Source organism: Cucurbita pepo, chromosome LG04 (genome assembly GCF_002806865.2).
Source record: "Cucurbita pepo subsp. pepo cultivar mu-cu-16 chromosome LG04, ASM280686v2, whole genome shotgun sequence".
Taxonomy (NCBI): Eukaryota; Viridiplantae; Streptophyta; class Magnoliopsida; order Cucurbitales; family Cucurbitaceae; genus Cucurbita; species Cucurbita pepo.
The window spans coordinates 687,354-701,140 of NC_036641.1; the positions used below are offsets into that span (position 1 = coordinate 687,354).

The 13,787-nt window shown below is 34.3% G+C and overlaps 2 protein-coding genes across 2 annotated transcripts; both read left to right on the forward strand.

The window, feature by feature from the left end:
• Nucleotides 1-2,004: 2,004 nt before the first annotated feature.
• On the forward strand, nucleotides 2,005-6,139 carry LOC111793737 (V-type proton ATPase subunit d2). The gene is made up of 10 exons (XM_023675764.1): nucleotides 2,005-2,443; nucleotides 3,381-3,501; nucleotides 3,601-3,708; nucleotides 3,846-3,948; nucleotides 4,398-4,478; nucleotides 4,568-4,653; nucleotides 4,766-4,825; nucleotides 4,909-4,957; nucleotides 5,453-5,587; nucleotides 5,709-6,139. The coding sequence occupies exons 1-10, from the start codon at nucleotides 2,263-2,265 to the stop codon at nucleotides 5,838-5,840; spliced, it is 1,056 nt and encodes a 351-aa protein (XP_023531532.1). The 5' UTR covers nucleotides 2,005-2,262; the 3' UTR covers nucleotides 5,841-6,139.
• Nucleotides 6,140-7,441: 1,302 nt separating this feature from the next.
• Nucleotides 7,442-13,479, forward strand: LOC111792690 (uncharacterized WD repeat-containing protein alr2800-like). Its single transcript, XM_023674240.1, has 9 exons — nucleotides 7,442-7,592; nucleotides 8,384-8,723; nucleotides 8,808-9,000; nucleotides 9,156-9,253; nucleotides 9,398-9,503; nucleotides 10,044-10,261; nucleotides 10,759-10,801; nucleotides 11,904-12,157; nucleotides 12,722-13,479. The coding sequence occupies exons 1-9, from the start codon at nucleotides 7,442-7,444 to the stop codon at nucleotides 13,128-13,130; spliced, it is 1,812 nt and encodes a 603-aa protein (XP_023530008.1). The 3' UTR covers nucleotides 13,131-13,479.
• Nucleotides 13,480-13,787: the final 308 nt, after the last annotated feature.

A 13,787-nucleotide genomic window follows, 5' to 3' on the forward strand; every position in this document is an offset into this window, starting at 1 on the left:
AGTTTTATTAAATAAAAAATAAAATAAAATAAAAGTCAAACAAACGTGAGAGAAAAAGGTAGAGATATTTTAATAGCACCAAAAATAGAGGACACGTCATCAAATACTTAACCAATAGCAAGTTTCCTCGTACCAGTCAAAAGAACACTGTCCCCTTATTATATTATTCCCCCAATGGAATCCGAATTTTGTTTTTTTATTTTTTTATTTTTTTTTTATTTTTCTGGGCCCCACCTGGTGTGTTTTGCGCCTTGCCGGCTGTAACGTGTCGAAGCATGCCCTCACGTGGATGCCAGGTGCCGCGCACATGACTTGGCTCCTCCACGTCTTCATTATTATTTTCTTTTCCTTTTTTTTTTTTTTTAAAATATTAGCTTGCCCTTTCTACACGTGTCTTGTTTCAGTTTGATATCAATCAAAATTATTATTATTTTATAAAAAAATTGATAAAATATAAAAAAAAAAAATGTATCAACATATCACCAACATTTTAACTTAATAAAAAAAATGTAAAATGTTTTTTTTTAAATTAGATAATATTATATTATCGTGTTGTGACAAATATTATTATCTAACATAAAAATCTTTCATTGATTCTATTAATGTGAGAAGAGATTGACGTTTTTGTTAATATTCACATTTAACTTTTTAGTCAGCACTTTGTGAAAGTGACTCATCTTTGAATGCCCTTTCTTGCTTGAAATATGGGACTTACGTAAACATGTTTTTCTAGAAAGGGTTGAATCTTAAAGATAAATACTTTCTTTCAGAAAGAAAGAAAAAAGACGGTGACTACCATTTTTTTCCTATGACACTGGGCTAAATTTCATATGATGTATATAGGTCGAGTTGAGTTAGAGAAATATTTTAAACCTATTAGGTTAGTTGAATTAGTGACTCGAATAGATTTAACAACCTAATAAGATAAAGAATCACTACAAGGGAAGTAAGATTTGGATTACCTTGTTGATCGAATATCCCAAGGCAAGAATATTGTCTGAGATTCGAATCACTCCACAAGCAAGATCGATCATGTCTAGCTTGAATAATTCTTGTTGATCAAATATCTCAAAGGAAGAACACTTGTTCGAGATTCGAATCACTTCACAAGCAAAATTGATCATGTAGAGCTTGAATAATTCTACATGAAATCTAAACTACAATAAACTTAGCCATTGGCTAAGGAAAGCACAAATGCTCCTTTTACTATATTTTCCAAGTCTTCCTTGCAAATACAACATACATAGCTTTATATAGCCTCAAAATACAATAACTCTAAATTGTAACCCACCCAAAATTTATAACAATCAAACTTCATTTTTCTTCAATGTGACATGAATTGAAACATCTTTTGATAATTTTGACAACCTTTTTTTTTTTCACATCTTCATTGAAGTATATTGTATGATTGATGTCTTTTGGTTCATATCACAACCGCACCCCAACCCAACTATCTTTTTTTTAGTTGAGTTGGGTTGTCGAGTAATTACTTATTTAAAAAAAAAAAAATCATATATATGCTTGATAAATATTACATTAATAACTAAAATATTGTAAAATTCAAATATTTAATATTGGTGGAGGAGTGGGCCACCTAAGAAATTACGAATTTCGCCTTTTTTAAAATGACGTCATATTTATTTTATTTACGTGGAAATACAATTTTCTTTTAAATTTGACTTTTTTAGTAAAAGAAAAGAAGGCTTTAAAATTTGACTCCACATACCGGTTTTTAAAATTCACAATTTAGAATTTAAAAAAATCAATTAATATTTATTCTTTAAGAAAATCAATTATATATTTAAAAAAAAAAAGTTAAAAAGAAAAAGAAACGTTACGAACGATCTTATTATAGCTTACCAGGCAAGAGAGCCCATTTACTGAAATCCAAAGCCCAAAATGAAAAGTCCAGCCCATGTTTTCAGCAGGCCCACTTGAGAAAAGAATGAAAGGACAATTCGGTAATTTCACATATTATTCGGACCTGTCTGAAGACACCATCAGATTCAGATCGATTCGATTGGGATCATCATCTTCATCAGTTCTTTGATAATCAATTGCCGATTCTGCAACTCGGATCGCAAAAAAAGGGAGCTTCATATTCTTCCGGTTCCCAAGCCTTATTTTTCATTCGTCTGCATCTAATCTTGCGAATTCCCTTTTCAATTCTGCATCCTTAGGGTTCTCTCGGAGGAGGCGTTTGGTTTCTTGCCACTGCTCTCTCCCCGGATCTCCCCCTCGTTTCGATCGAATTTCTAGAGAATGTATGGTTTCGAAGCGCTTACGTTCAACATTCATGGAGGCTATTTGGAGGCCATCGTTCGGGGACATAGGGCTGGGTTGCTGACTGCCGCTGATTATAACAATTTGTGTCAGTGCGAAACCCTTGATGATATCAAGATGCACCTCTCTGCCACTGAGTATGGCCCTTATCTGCAAAACGGTGGGTGAACCTTTTTTTCCCTTTATTTTTCCTTAGATGGCTTATGAAATTTGATGTGGAAGTTGGGGGAATTTTAGTGTTTTTAGATCGTTGGATTAGTTGTACGATGGGAAAATTGGTAGGGGATTAGTTTTTCTGAGGATGCCAGCTATCGATTAAATTGGAAATGGAAGCGAAGGGCTTGGATCTTGACACAACTAATAATTGAATTTGAACAAGGAATATTAGTACTGTTGTTCTACTTGAAGCTAGGCTTCTGATTCCAGATTTGCAGTATACTCTCGAGTCCCATGTCTGTAATGTCGAACACCAAGTAATTATTTCTTCATTAACCATTGAAATACATTTCTACTTTTGACTATGCGTCTTCTGGGCTTGCAAGTTGATTGAAAGATAAAATAGTTCACTAATGAAAGTTGTAAACAGAGCCTCTTCGTGATTGACATATGTGTTATGAAGCTGAAGAGTGATTATGAAAGTGCTAGATGCAGATGATTTATGTGGTTTCGGTTGAGACCTCCTTTTTTTCATTTGATAAACGTTGGGACCTCTCACATTATATCTGTCTCTTTTTAAGGAGAGGGATTTCTATTTATGTAGGGGACTGGTTTTGCTGTTGTGTGATACTGGTATTTTATGATGGGAAATGGTAACTCAGAGTTCATCGAGGATTTGGGTTTCATATTCAGGAGTATAGGGATTGTCTGGCTGTTAGAAAAGGACACCATGAAGAGACCGACCATAATTGTAGTTAATAATATGAGAAATAGCATATTGCACAGTGCGTAAATTCTAGATTAATTAATGTTACTCTATGAAGATCTTATGTGAATAGTGTATGGGCTAGTCTAACTTGTCATCCTGTACCTATGTGGACGGTTACATTTCTTACTTGAAGGTGTAAGATTTTATTAGCTAATTTCAAATTATTTTGTAGAACCATCTCCATTGCATACAACAACAATTGTGGAGAAATGCACCCTTAAACTGGTTGATGAGTATAAACACATGTTGTGCCAAGCCACAGAGCCACTGTCTACATTCTTAGAGTATATCACGTATGTCGAGTTTCTTTTCTGAAGGTTATTTTTGCCTTTTCAGCATCTATTGTTTTGTTGATTCTCATAGTTTCAACTGGATGGATTTTTTTTACTCAGATATGGTCACATGATAGACAATGTTGTCCTTATCGTTACTGGAACCTTGCATGAGAGAGATGTTCAGGAACTGTTGGAGAAGTGCCACCCGTTGGGCATGTTTGATAGGTACTGTCAAATGAGAGCTTTTGTGTTCTGATAGTGTCGCGTGAGATTCTTACTAAACAAGAAAAAACGTGTATCTTACCCGAATATTAATGGTATAAAAAGACTCATGATTTATTTTTCTTTTTATTCTTTTTTAGCATTGCTACCTTGGCAGTTGCTCAGAATATGCGGGAACTTTATAGATTGGTGCTTGTTGACACCCCTTTGGCTCCGTACTTCTCTGAGTGTATCACATCTGAGGTATAACGCTTGACTCCATTCATTGTCCCATATTGGCTTTGGTTATTATTATTATTGCATCTTACTTTAGAACAGTAGAGCATGTTGCATGATATGATACCTGTACGTGTACTATATTTGCAAATACAATTGTAAATGCATAATTGATAATGTTTCATTTTCTTGACTAAAAAACTTAAGTGAGCTTTTAGTTTTGGAAGACATTGCTGCCAGAGCACTCCATTAGAGAATTGAGTTATTCATTGTAGCTTTGAGTTAAACTGGATTCCTTTGCACAATTACTTCATCATAAATCAAATCTGACGATATGAGAAACTCTTTGTGTTTTTATGGTATTAAGGCGTTATCGGCGTGCAGCTTTATTGTCCTAAAATGATTTAGTCTGTTAAGTAGTATAGTATATTGGACTTCATGGCCACTGGTTTGACGTTTCCTCTTATTTTTGTTAGGATTTGGATGATATGAACATCGAAATAATGAGGAACACTCTCTACAAGGCATACCTAGAGGATTTCTACAGGTTCTGTCAGGTGAATGAAGATTACTGAGATATAGAAGCTTCATTTTCCGTTGTTAAAATCCCAGTTTCTTATCTATTTGTATTTGGGTTCTAACGTAGAAACTGGGTGGAGCCACTGCTGAGATCATGTCTGACCTCCTTGCTTTCGAAGCTGATCGAAGGGCTGTCAATATTACCATAAATAGGTATCTTGATGCTGGTCAATAAATATTCGTTGGGTCCCCGTATTTCTTTTCTCTTGTGTTGATTGTTATGCTCAGACATCTTTTCTAATTAAGTGCACCTCATCTATTGTAGTATTGGCACTGAGCTTACCCGAGATGACCGAAGGAAGTTATATTCCAATTTTGGTTTACTGTAAGCAGTTTCTTAATCTCAATATATTTTAAATTACTTATATGCTGAGTGGACCATCACCTAATGAGATTCCTTATTAACAGTTACCCCTATGGTCATGAAGAGCTCGCTATCTGTGAGGATATTGATCAGGTACTTATGAGTTTGAGTCATAAAATTTGGGTACTCCTGAATTTGAGTTATACATTATATACAAGTTTTAACACTGGGCTGCTGATTTGGTTTCCATTTGTGGAAAATTGACTTCTCATGAATAGTAAGAATACAGAAGTGCAAATGACTGGGTCAAATTAAAAGTTTACTACTTGAACTTTGATTATGGTTGGTTCTGTCTATTTAGTTCTTGAACTTTAAAAAGTTATAATCGAGTCCATAAACTTTCAATTTTGATTCCAAGTCCTCCATCAATAATATTGTTACTTAAATTTGACACGACGATCTAATTGAACTAATATGTGATGATTTCATACAACATCATCCAATCATTCAAGGGAGTATGTCGGTTAAAAATAAGGATAGATGAGTAAAACAAAGTTCATCTGTAAGAAATTTTGTGATATTGTAGTTTATGATAAATTTGGTTTAATTTCTGACTTGTATTGAAGCCTCTTTTACTTCCTATTTCAGGTTCGTGGTGCCATGGAAAAATACCCTCCCTACCAGTCCATTTTCTCCAAGCTATCATATGGAGAAAGCCAGATGCTTGACAAGGCATTCTATGAAGAGGAGGTGAAAAGGCTATGCTTAGCATTTGAGCAACAGGTTTGTTCTAATTCCACAAATCCCGATTTCTCTCGGCGGTCAACTTGAAGTTCGGTTACTTCAACTTACACAAATTTGAAATGATTGAACCAAGTAACATCTGGATCTTCTTTACATGCAGTTCCATTATGGTGTTTTCTTTGCATACATGAGGTTGAGGGAACAAGAGATTAGGAACCTAATGTGGATCTCGGAATGCGTTGCTCAGAATCAGAAGTCAAGGGTTCACGACAGCGTCGTCTTCATATTTTAGTCCGATAAAAGAAAAGAAAAAGGGGGGGCTGTCTACTTGATCACATTTGTTTCCTGTTTTTGCATAATTTACTGTAAAATCTCGTCTCCATCTTATCCTATATTGTGCTGTCGAGATGGGGGGTTCATACATTCTTTCCATGCAAGACTTCATGTCTAAATAAGTGCGTTTTTTGATGTATTAATGGTTTAAAATTGAGTGAGAAGTTATTGTACCCACAAGCATCGTACGACATATGTGGGAGATGAAATTGAGTTTATTATGTAATAAGTTCTTGTTGAATCAGCTTTGTTTTGTTAGTCCGCTATTCAAAACCAGAAGGAAGGAGGAAAAGGGGGTAACAAACAGACAGGTATTGTGTTTCTTTCAAGATTCATCTTATGATTTAGTGTTTTCTTTTCCAATTTATTAAACTTCTAGCTTTGTTGGCAGTATCCAGAATTAAACTTATAGCTTCTTTTTCTTTAGTGGCAATCTTGTTTATATTAGATTGTCGCTAAAGCCGATATGATCGATGAAATGGCAGGCTGCCTTGAATCGAAATATTTGTCTACAAATTAATGGTTAGGATCAAGACTCTAGAAATATAGCTCACAACAGGTAGCAACTTTGAGCATCGAGATGACTTGATGAGTTCTATGATCCGAATGGAAGAACGTATTGGCCTTAACAATGCCTAATAAGTTATCGCTCAGTTGATTTCATATCTCGAGGAATAGCAGTCTGGAAAGAATTAGTTGAATGATCTACATAATCAATTAGTTGAATGATCTACACAATCAATGATGGAATTTGAGAAATAAAATAGGGGCTTAAGTACGAATGAATACTTCATGAAATTGGGACTCTTCAACTATACAATGAGAACAAATGGAGATGCTATTTTGAAGTTTTGAATCTTTCGAATCTCCTTAAGTAGTATGAATATGAGGTTACTGTTTCAGTTCATTCATGTACTGTTTATTTACTCGGGTATCACATGTCCACCAATTTCTGCATTGTTTCGTCCGCCGACCACATTTTACTAGTAGAGAGGTGCCATTTGTAACATCTTATGACTAGAATTCAGATCAAGATTCAAAATTTAGATTCGACATTTGATGGGCCCGATATCTTTCTTTCATTTGTTTCGTCTTTCTTGCTGGTTATGCAAAGGAATGCAGGAGCCATCTGGTGTCGGGGCAAAAATTTAAGAATGTTAATGCTAGCTAATTCATGGGTAGAGCCAAAGAGGGTGAACTGTACAAGTTAACAATAACATTGATGAAATAAAAGAAGGAGCTCCGGTGTATAGAGAGGACCTCACCGTTTAAGAAGTAACCATAGAAACGAAGGAACCCACTATTTCTTTATCCATTTCGATTTTTTTTATTTACTCGATGTTTTTTTTTTGATACCAAGTATCAATACAATTTCGTATTTTGGGGTGACTAGAACAAAAAAGAAATCGTGGTCGGGAAGGTTATAGTAGCAAAAGCCATTGGAATTTTTATTTTATACATTGGAAAAATACGTTTTGTTATTAATAGACTAGGAAAGGAGAAAGGACTAACTGAAAGAAAGGAAATCAATTAGTTATTCATCAAAGTTTCATTTATTCAATGACTAGAATTAAACGAGGATATATAGCTCGGAGACGTAGAACAAAAATTCGTTTATTTGCATCAAGCTTTCGAGGGGCTCATTCAAGACTTACTCGAACTATTACTCAACAGAAAATAAGAGCTTTGGCTTCAGCTTATCGGGATAGAGGTAGGCAAAAAAGAAATTTTCGACAGTTGTGGATCGCTCGAATAAATGCAGTAATTCGATATAATAAGGTAGACTACAGTTATAGTAGATTCATACACAATCTGTACAAGAGGCACTTGCTTCTTAATCGTAAAACTTTAAAAAATTTGTGGATATTTTTAAAACATAGTAGTAGTTTTTTTTTTATATATATATATTTTAAAACAAATTATTATATATGTCCTTTTAAAACTAGTCAAAAAAATATTCCGTAATTCAAAAATTTAGAACATTTGATTGAGGGATATTTTGAAATAAATCGATAAAGAAGTGTTTTTATTAAATTAGCATTTATTAAATTGATGGAATGAATGTTTAATAATAATATTAAACTATAAAAATTTTGACTAATATCTTAAACTTTAAAAAAAAAAAATTTAAAACTTGTAAAAGGTTTAAAAAAATACACTTAAATTTTTAAAAGTATTTAAAAAATATCCTTAAATTTTAAATAAATTTCATTAATATCCTTTAATTCTTTTTACTTTTAAAAAAAATATAGAAAATACTTTTCTATTAATATGGAATTTAAAAAAAAAATAAATACCAACGATGTTAATATTATTTTTAAAATTAATCAACATTTTTTTTACATGGTATTAATATTTTTAATTTTCTTAAAAAGTTAGATATTAAATATTAATGAAACCGGTTTCATGTAAAAGTAAGATTATTTTTTGAACTATTTTTAAAATTTTTGAAAGATTAGAAATATTTTAATTTTTAATTACATTTCCACCTCACTTTAATAGAGCATCAGAATGGAACGGCCGTGGTGTTGAAAGATTTGCAGGGAGGAGGGGAAGAGATCAAACTTGCAAAATCCAAGCAAGAAATTTGCAGTCCATTTCCTGTCGGGGGGTTTTGCTCTGTTGAAGATTTTGGAAATTGTAAACCCTGCCAAACCAATCACCATCGCCAATCGATGGACCAGAATCAGAGCTTGCCGACCGCCATTACCGACTTGAATGAAGATTCTCTGGCTCACTGCGCCACATTCCTCAACCTCCACGACATCTTCAATCTCGCCACCACCTGCAAATATCTCCGACAAGCAGCCTATTCCGACTCAATCTGGCAACGCCTTTTCAGGTTCTCCATATCCCCTTCTATTTCCATTCTGCTCTTTTATGAATTTCCGAATCAACAATTGGGATTGTCATTCTGTTTCTGTAGGGAGCGATGGCAGCATCTATTACCGCCTCTTGATTCTTCCGTAGCTTCAGGAGGAGCTAGGGATGCGTACTTGGCTAGGCTTTCCGCTCTTCAACAGTTCAAGTTTGAAGATCCATTGGTTGTTGATATGTTGACCGAACCCGAGCCTTATAGCCTTATGCTTTTGGATAGAGATGATGTATTCGTTTCCCGGGTATTGTTTGAATTCTTTTCGAAATTATTTGTGGAATCTTTTCTTTTAATTTGATCTGGATTGCCTTCAATTTTGTTGTCTGGATTGTTGAAATTGATGCCAAGTGAATTAGACTGTTTCTAGTTGCCCACCTTTAGCTATTTTCTGTTGGTTAGGGCTCCTCAATTCGAATGATGAAAATCCCCAAAATTTTTGGCAGGAGTCATTCTCTTACCACTCTGAATGATCACAATGCGCGTATCACTTGTATGAGGTGAGATGTGAGTATTTGCCATGGGAACTGGTTTGATTGTTCTAATGATTTATATTCTAGTTGTTTTCATCCTTTGCTTAATTGAACTTGACACTCGTTGAAATGCCCTCTTAGCTGGCTATTGAAATATGATTTCATTTGCAGGTTGTTTCCCCTTACAGAAACTTCATTGTTTAGGAGTGAAGGGAAAAAATCTGGAAATTTTTTGGTAACTTCGAGTTCTGATCACTCGATTCGATTGTGGTGGAAGGTATGGGCAGAAATCATGAATTGGTCCTCTTATGAATTCTTTTGCAGTCGCTAGAAGTAGATACTCTACATTTTTTTCCACCTTGTTTTTTCCTGATCATATTTTATTGCTACAGGTTTAAAAATTGGTTGGAAAATTTCATGTTATGAATTTGGAAGCCATATCATTATCCTTTAATTGTTTATTTGTTAATCAAGGTTAATATGCCTTTAAGCTTGTCTTACAAAGTTGATATGTGGAAATCACTACAAGGGGAGTAAGATTCGGATTACCTTGTTGATTGAATATCTCAAGGCAAGAACATTGTTTGAGATTCAAATCACCAAGGTAATCCGAATCTTACTCCTCTTGTAGTGATTTCCACATATCGTTTGGTATTAGAGCTTCAGGCTCAAGATCGGATATATGTTTCCTTTGCGTTTTTTCTCAATTTGATTTTTATTTATTTTTATCTTTTTAGTTTTTAATCGACCTAGAGTTTAAAATTCAAAAGTAATGTCCCTAACCCCTTACCTTTTGTTGTGGCCTTACCTTTTATAGGGTTCTTGTCAAAAATGTTTTCGAGGTCATAGTGGCCCTGTTTCAACTCTATCAGATAAACTGTTAGGTGATGGTAGTAGCAAAGTACTAGCCAGTGGAGGGGAAGATGGTACAGTTCGCCTTTGGTCTCTTGGTTCCAGTGGCAAGCGAGGCAAGAGTGCTTTAAAGGCTACACTACATGGACATGAGAAACCAATTAAGTTAATGTCAGTTGCAGGGTAAGCAAGCACTTAACTTTATTCTTCTTATAATTGTCCTAGTTTACCTCTCAACTCTTTTTCAAATTTTTTTTTTTTTTCTATTTACATCAGATCTCTTACTACAGCATGACATCATGTTTTCAGATTGAAATGTTGACCGGAGTATAGCCGTGACATTCTTTCTAAGTTCATCAAACCTAGATATCATAAGGATATGGAATATTTAGGCTGGTTGAATTCAGAGTTGGACCTTTAGAACATACAAGCACTTCGAAACATAGATTCTGATATCCAGTTCTATTTTGATAGCATTTTGCTGTGGTGTCAACACTTTGTAAATTCATGTGCTCACGTGGAAGTCTTTCCAGTACTTACGAAAATATTGTCTCAATTCTTGTAGCATCATCTCTGTTTTTTCACACAGTGACCTTCTTTTTTATTTCTGTAGAGAACTCTCTCATTACTATGATGATATGTTCTAATGTTTTTCTTCTTCTCTTGGTCTTTGCACCCAGACATAAGACATCTCTTTTAGTGAGCATTGCAAGAGATTCCAAGGTATTTTTACAATCTTTTAGTGCTTTCTAATTTAGCATTTTCGCTGCATTTTTTAAGAAGGTTCAATGTTTGGAGAGATGAAAGGTTAATGTGAGAGTACTAGTAAGGGACATGTTGGGGTGTTAGTATGTGTTATTAGTATGGTTATAGTAGTAAAGCTAGGCGTATCTTAGCAAATAATCCAACTGTGTTGTCATAACTTTCTAAACTTTATCTTTGTTGACTGGTGTTATTGATCACACCATGACATAATTAATTTTTTGTGTTATATAGCAGTTCGGTTGTCTTATGTAATCAATGCTTTTGGTTATTTCATTATAAACCTTGGAGCAGTTAGATTGAGAGGAAACTGAGGAATCGTCACAAAAATTCTTAAGTGATTGTAGCAATTGCTTTCAAGTATACGCAAGGGCAGATACATGTCATGCATAACTGGAGAATTTTCTTGGCCCTTGAATCTTATTGAGTTAGATGCATGCCGGGACTAAATTTTAGTGTTGATGAAAATGTTGAGATCTAAGTTTTGTAGAAATACTAATGGATATTGATAAAAAAAAATTAATATTATGAGAAACCAGAATATATATAAACTTTAATTAAGCTATAAAGCATGTTTTTGCATGTATATTTCTATTAGTGATTTTTTAGGTTTTTGATATATTCAAATATTGATTACCCCTTAATATTGATGTCGACCCTCCATACAATATATCGATGGATGTATTGACGTGCCTACGACATTCCAATAGTTATATATGGCATTCAAAAGTTGAAAACTGCTTTTTGACCATTTGGAGGAATATCTGGCTTGAAGAAGTATAGAAGAAATTTTAGGGATGAGGAGAGGTCTTGGGGGAGTATTAATCTATTGTTAGGTTTAATACCTTCCTCGGTGTCAAAGTTCTATTGTTATCCTATGCTCCTTACTCTTAACTAATCTATGTTTTCTGGATTGTGAATTCAGAACGATGGAGAGATTTCTAGTTGTTTAATGAAATATATTTAACCATCTCATTATAGACAGCTTCAAAGTTGGACCTAATATTTTGTAGTTTTTATTAATTCCGTTCTTTCTTTCTTACTATTATCGCGATGGAAATAGGTGAGAGTTTGGGATGTAACTGCATCATCGACTATCCGTTCATCATGTTGCGTTGGATTAACTTCTCTTCCTGGTGCTCCTATAAACATTAAGTGCCATGAATCCTTGCTCTATGCTGCTACAAGTTCCTCCGTTGTTGCAGTCGATTTAAGGACTATGCAGAAAGTTCTAACTGCTGCAGCTTATCAACCATTTCTATACTCATTCGAGATGATTCCCTCTAAATCCTTAATATGCACAGGTGGTAGAGGAAGGTACGTTCTAATTCATTGATCAAGAGCAATGCCCATATGTCTAAACTTTCATAATGTTTATTTTAGTGAATGGATTTTCAAAACATAACCATTTTTAGCATTTTAATGGATGGATGGCACGATTTTAAATATCTATACTGATGTGTTGACTTTAGGCATATATTGAAGCTGCTTAGGCTAGTTGAGTGAGACAGTAGAATAATGATGTCGACCCTCCATACAATATATCATTAAAGTTTAGGGATGGTTCATTCATACAATATATTGATGAAAGTGATGTTAGATGAACACGACTCTCCATAATGATATGATATTGTCCACTTTGAGCATAAGCTCTCTCATGGCTTTGTTTTCGGTTTCCCCAAAAGGCTTCATACTAACGGAAATAGTATTCCTTGATTATAAACCTATGATCATTCTCCTTAGCCGATGTGGGACTTTCATCATCCAACAAGTGAGACGGTAGAATAAGTATTTTGAAAGTTTAGGGATGGTTATAAAATAAATCTAAGATCTAGGAGATCAAATAGGTTTAAACTAAATGGATACTTTTTCGTTGTGCAGTGCAAGGCTTTGGGATGTAAGAAGAAACCAGGACGCTCTTAAACCCGAGCCAATAGCTGAATTGGATGGACATAGAGGAGCAGTGAATTTCCTACACATGGATCCCTACAAAATAGTGACGGGATGTCCAGATAATGTCGATGTAAACGTCTGGAAGGCAGATTCGGGTGCACACGCAAATTCATTGAGCTGCTGGTTCACTGAAAGTACGGACAGCAGCACTACATTGTCCTCTATGGCTGTTAATGGCTGTAGAATTGTCACTGCCTGCTATGCTGAAGATCTGGGACTTCTACGCTGCAGGGACTACACCAATGCTTCTCGTCCCATTGTTCGACACGACGAGGTTGTCTCCAAATTTTGGGATTCACAATGCTACGACGACGACAACGATAACTCCGATGTGTAGTACATCATCTGTAAGTCATATATAATTTCATTTTCTCTTAGTGCTTACAATCTTGGTTTTGTCAACTTGTGCACAATTCAGTTCATTAAGATATATACCATCAATCAAGAGATCGGAAGTTCGAAGTTCGAGTTGTTACTCCTAGATGTTAAAAGTCCAAACTTATCTTGATAGGTTTGTCTCTAGTGACAGGTTTGAATTTTTAACCTCATAGTTGAGAGTTTAAATTTAATATTAGTTGAATTATCTTTGAGAGATTAAGATTTAGACGTTAAGGAGGTTATTAATGTAATTTTGAATTGTAACATGAATGACATAAGAAGTGTTCGAATGTAACAAATTTTACAGTGACTTATTGTTTTTGCAATAATATCCATTATTTTTATAAAAAAATAATTGAATATTTATTGGGGAAAATCTATTTTTATCTTTAGAATTTGAAAGTATTATAGGAGATTTGTACTCACATGGTACATTCTCTTAATTTACATTATAAATATTAATTCATAAATAATACTCTGGGTAAAAATCAATTTATTATCTAAACTTCGGGAGTTGTACGAGTAAAAACATAAGCTAGTTGTTCGTCCTCGGTTAATACTAATCGATTTTTATATTTTTTTTTTATAGCTGATTACCAACACTAAACTAAGTACA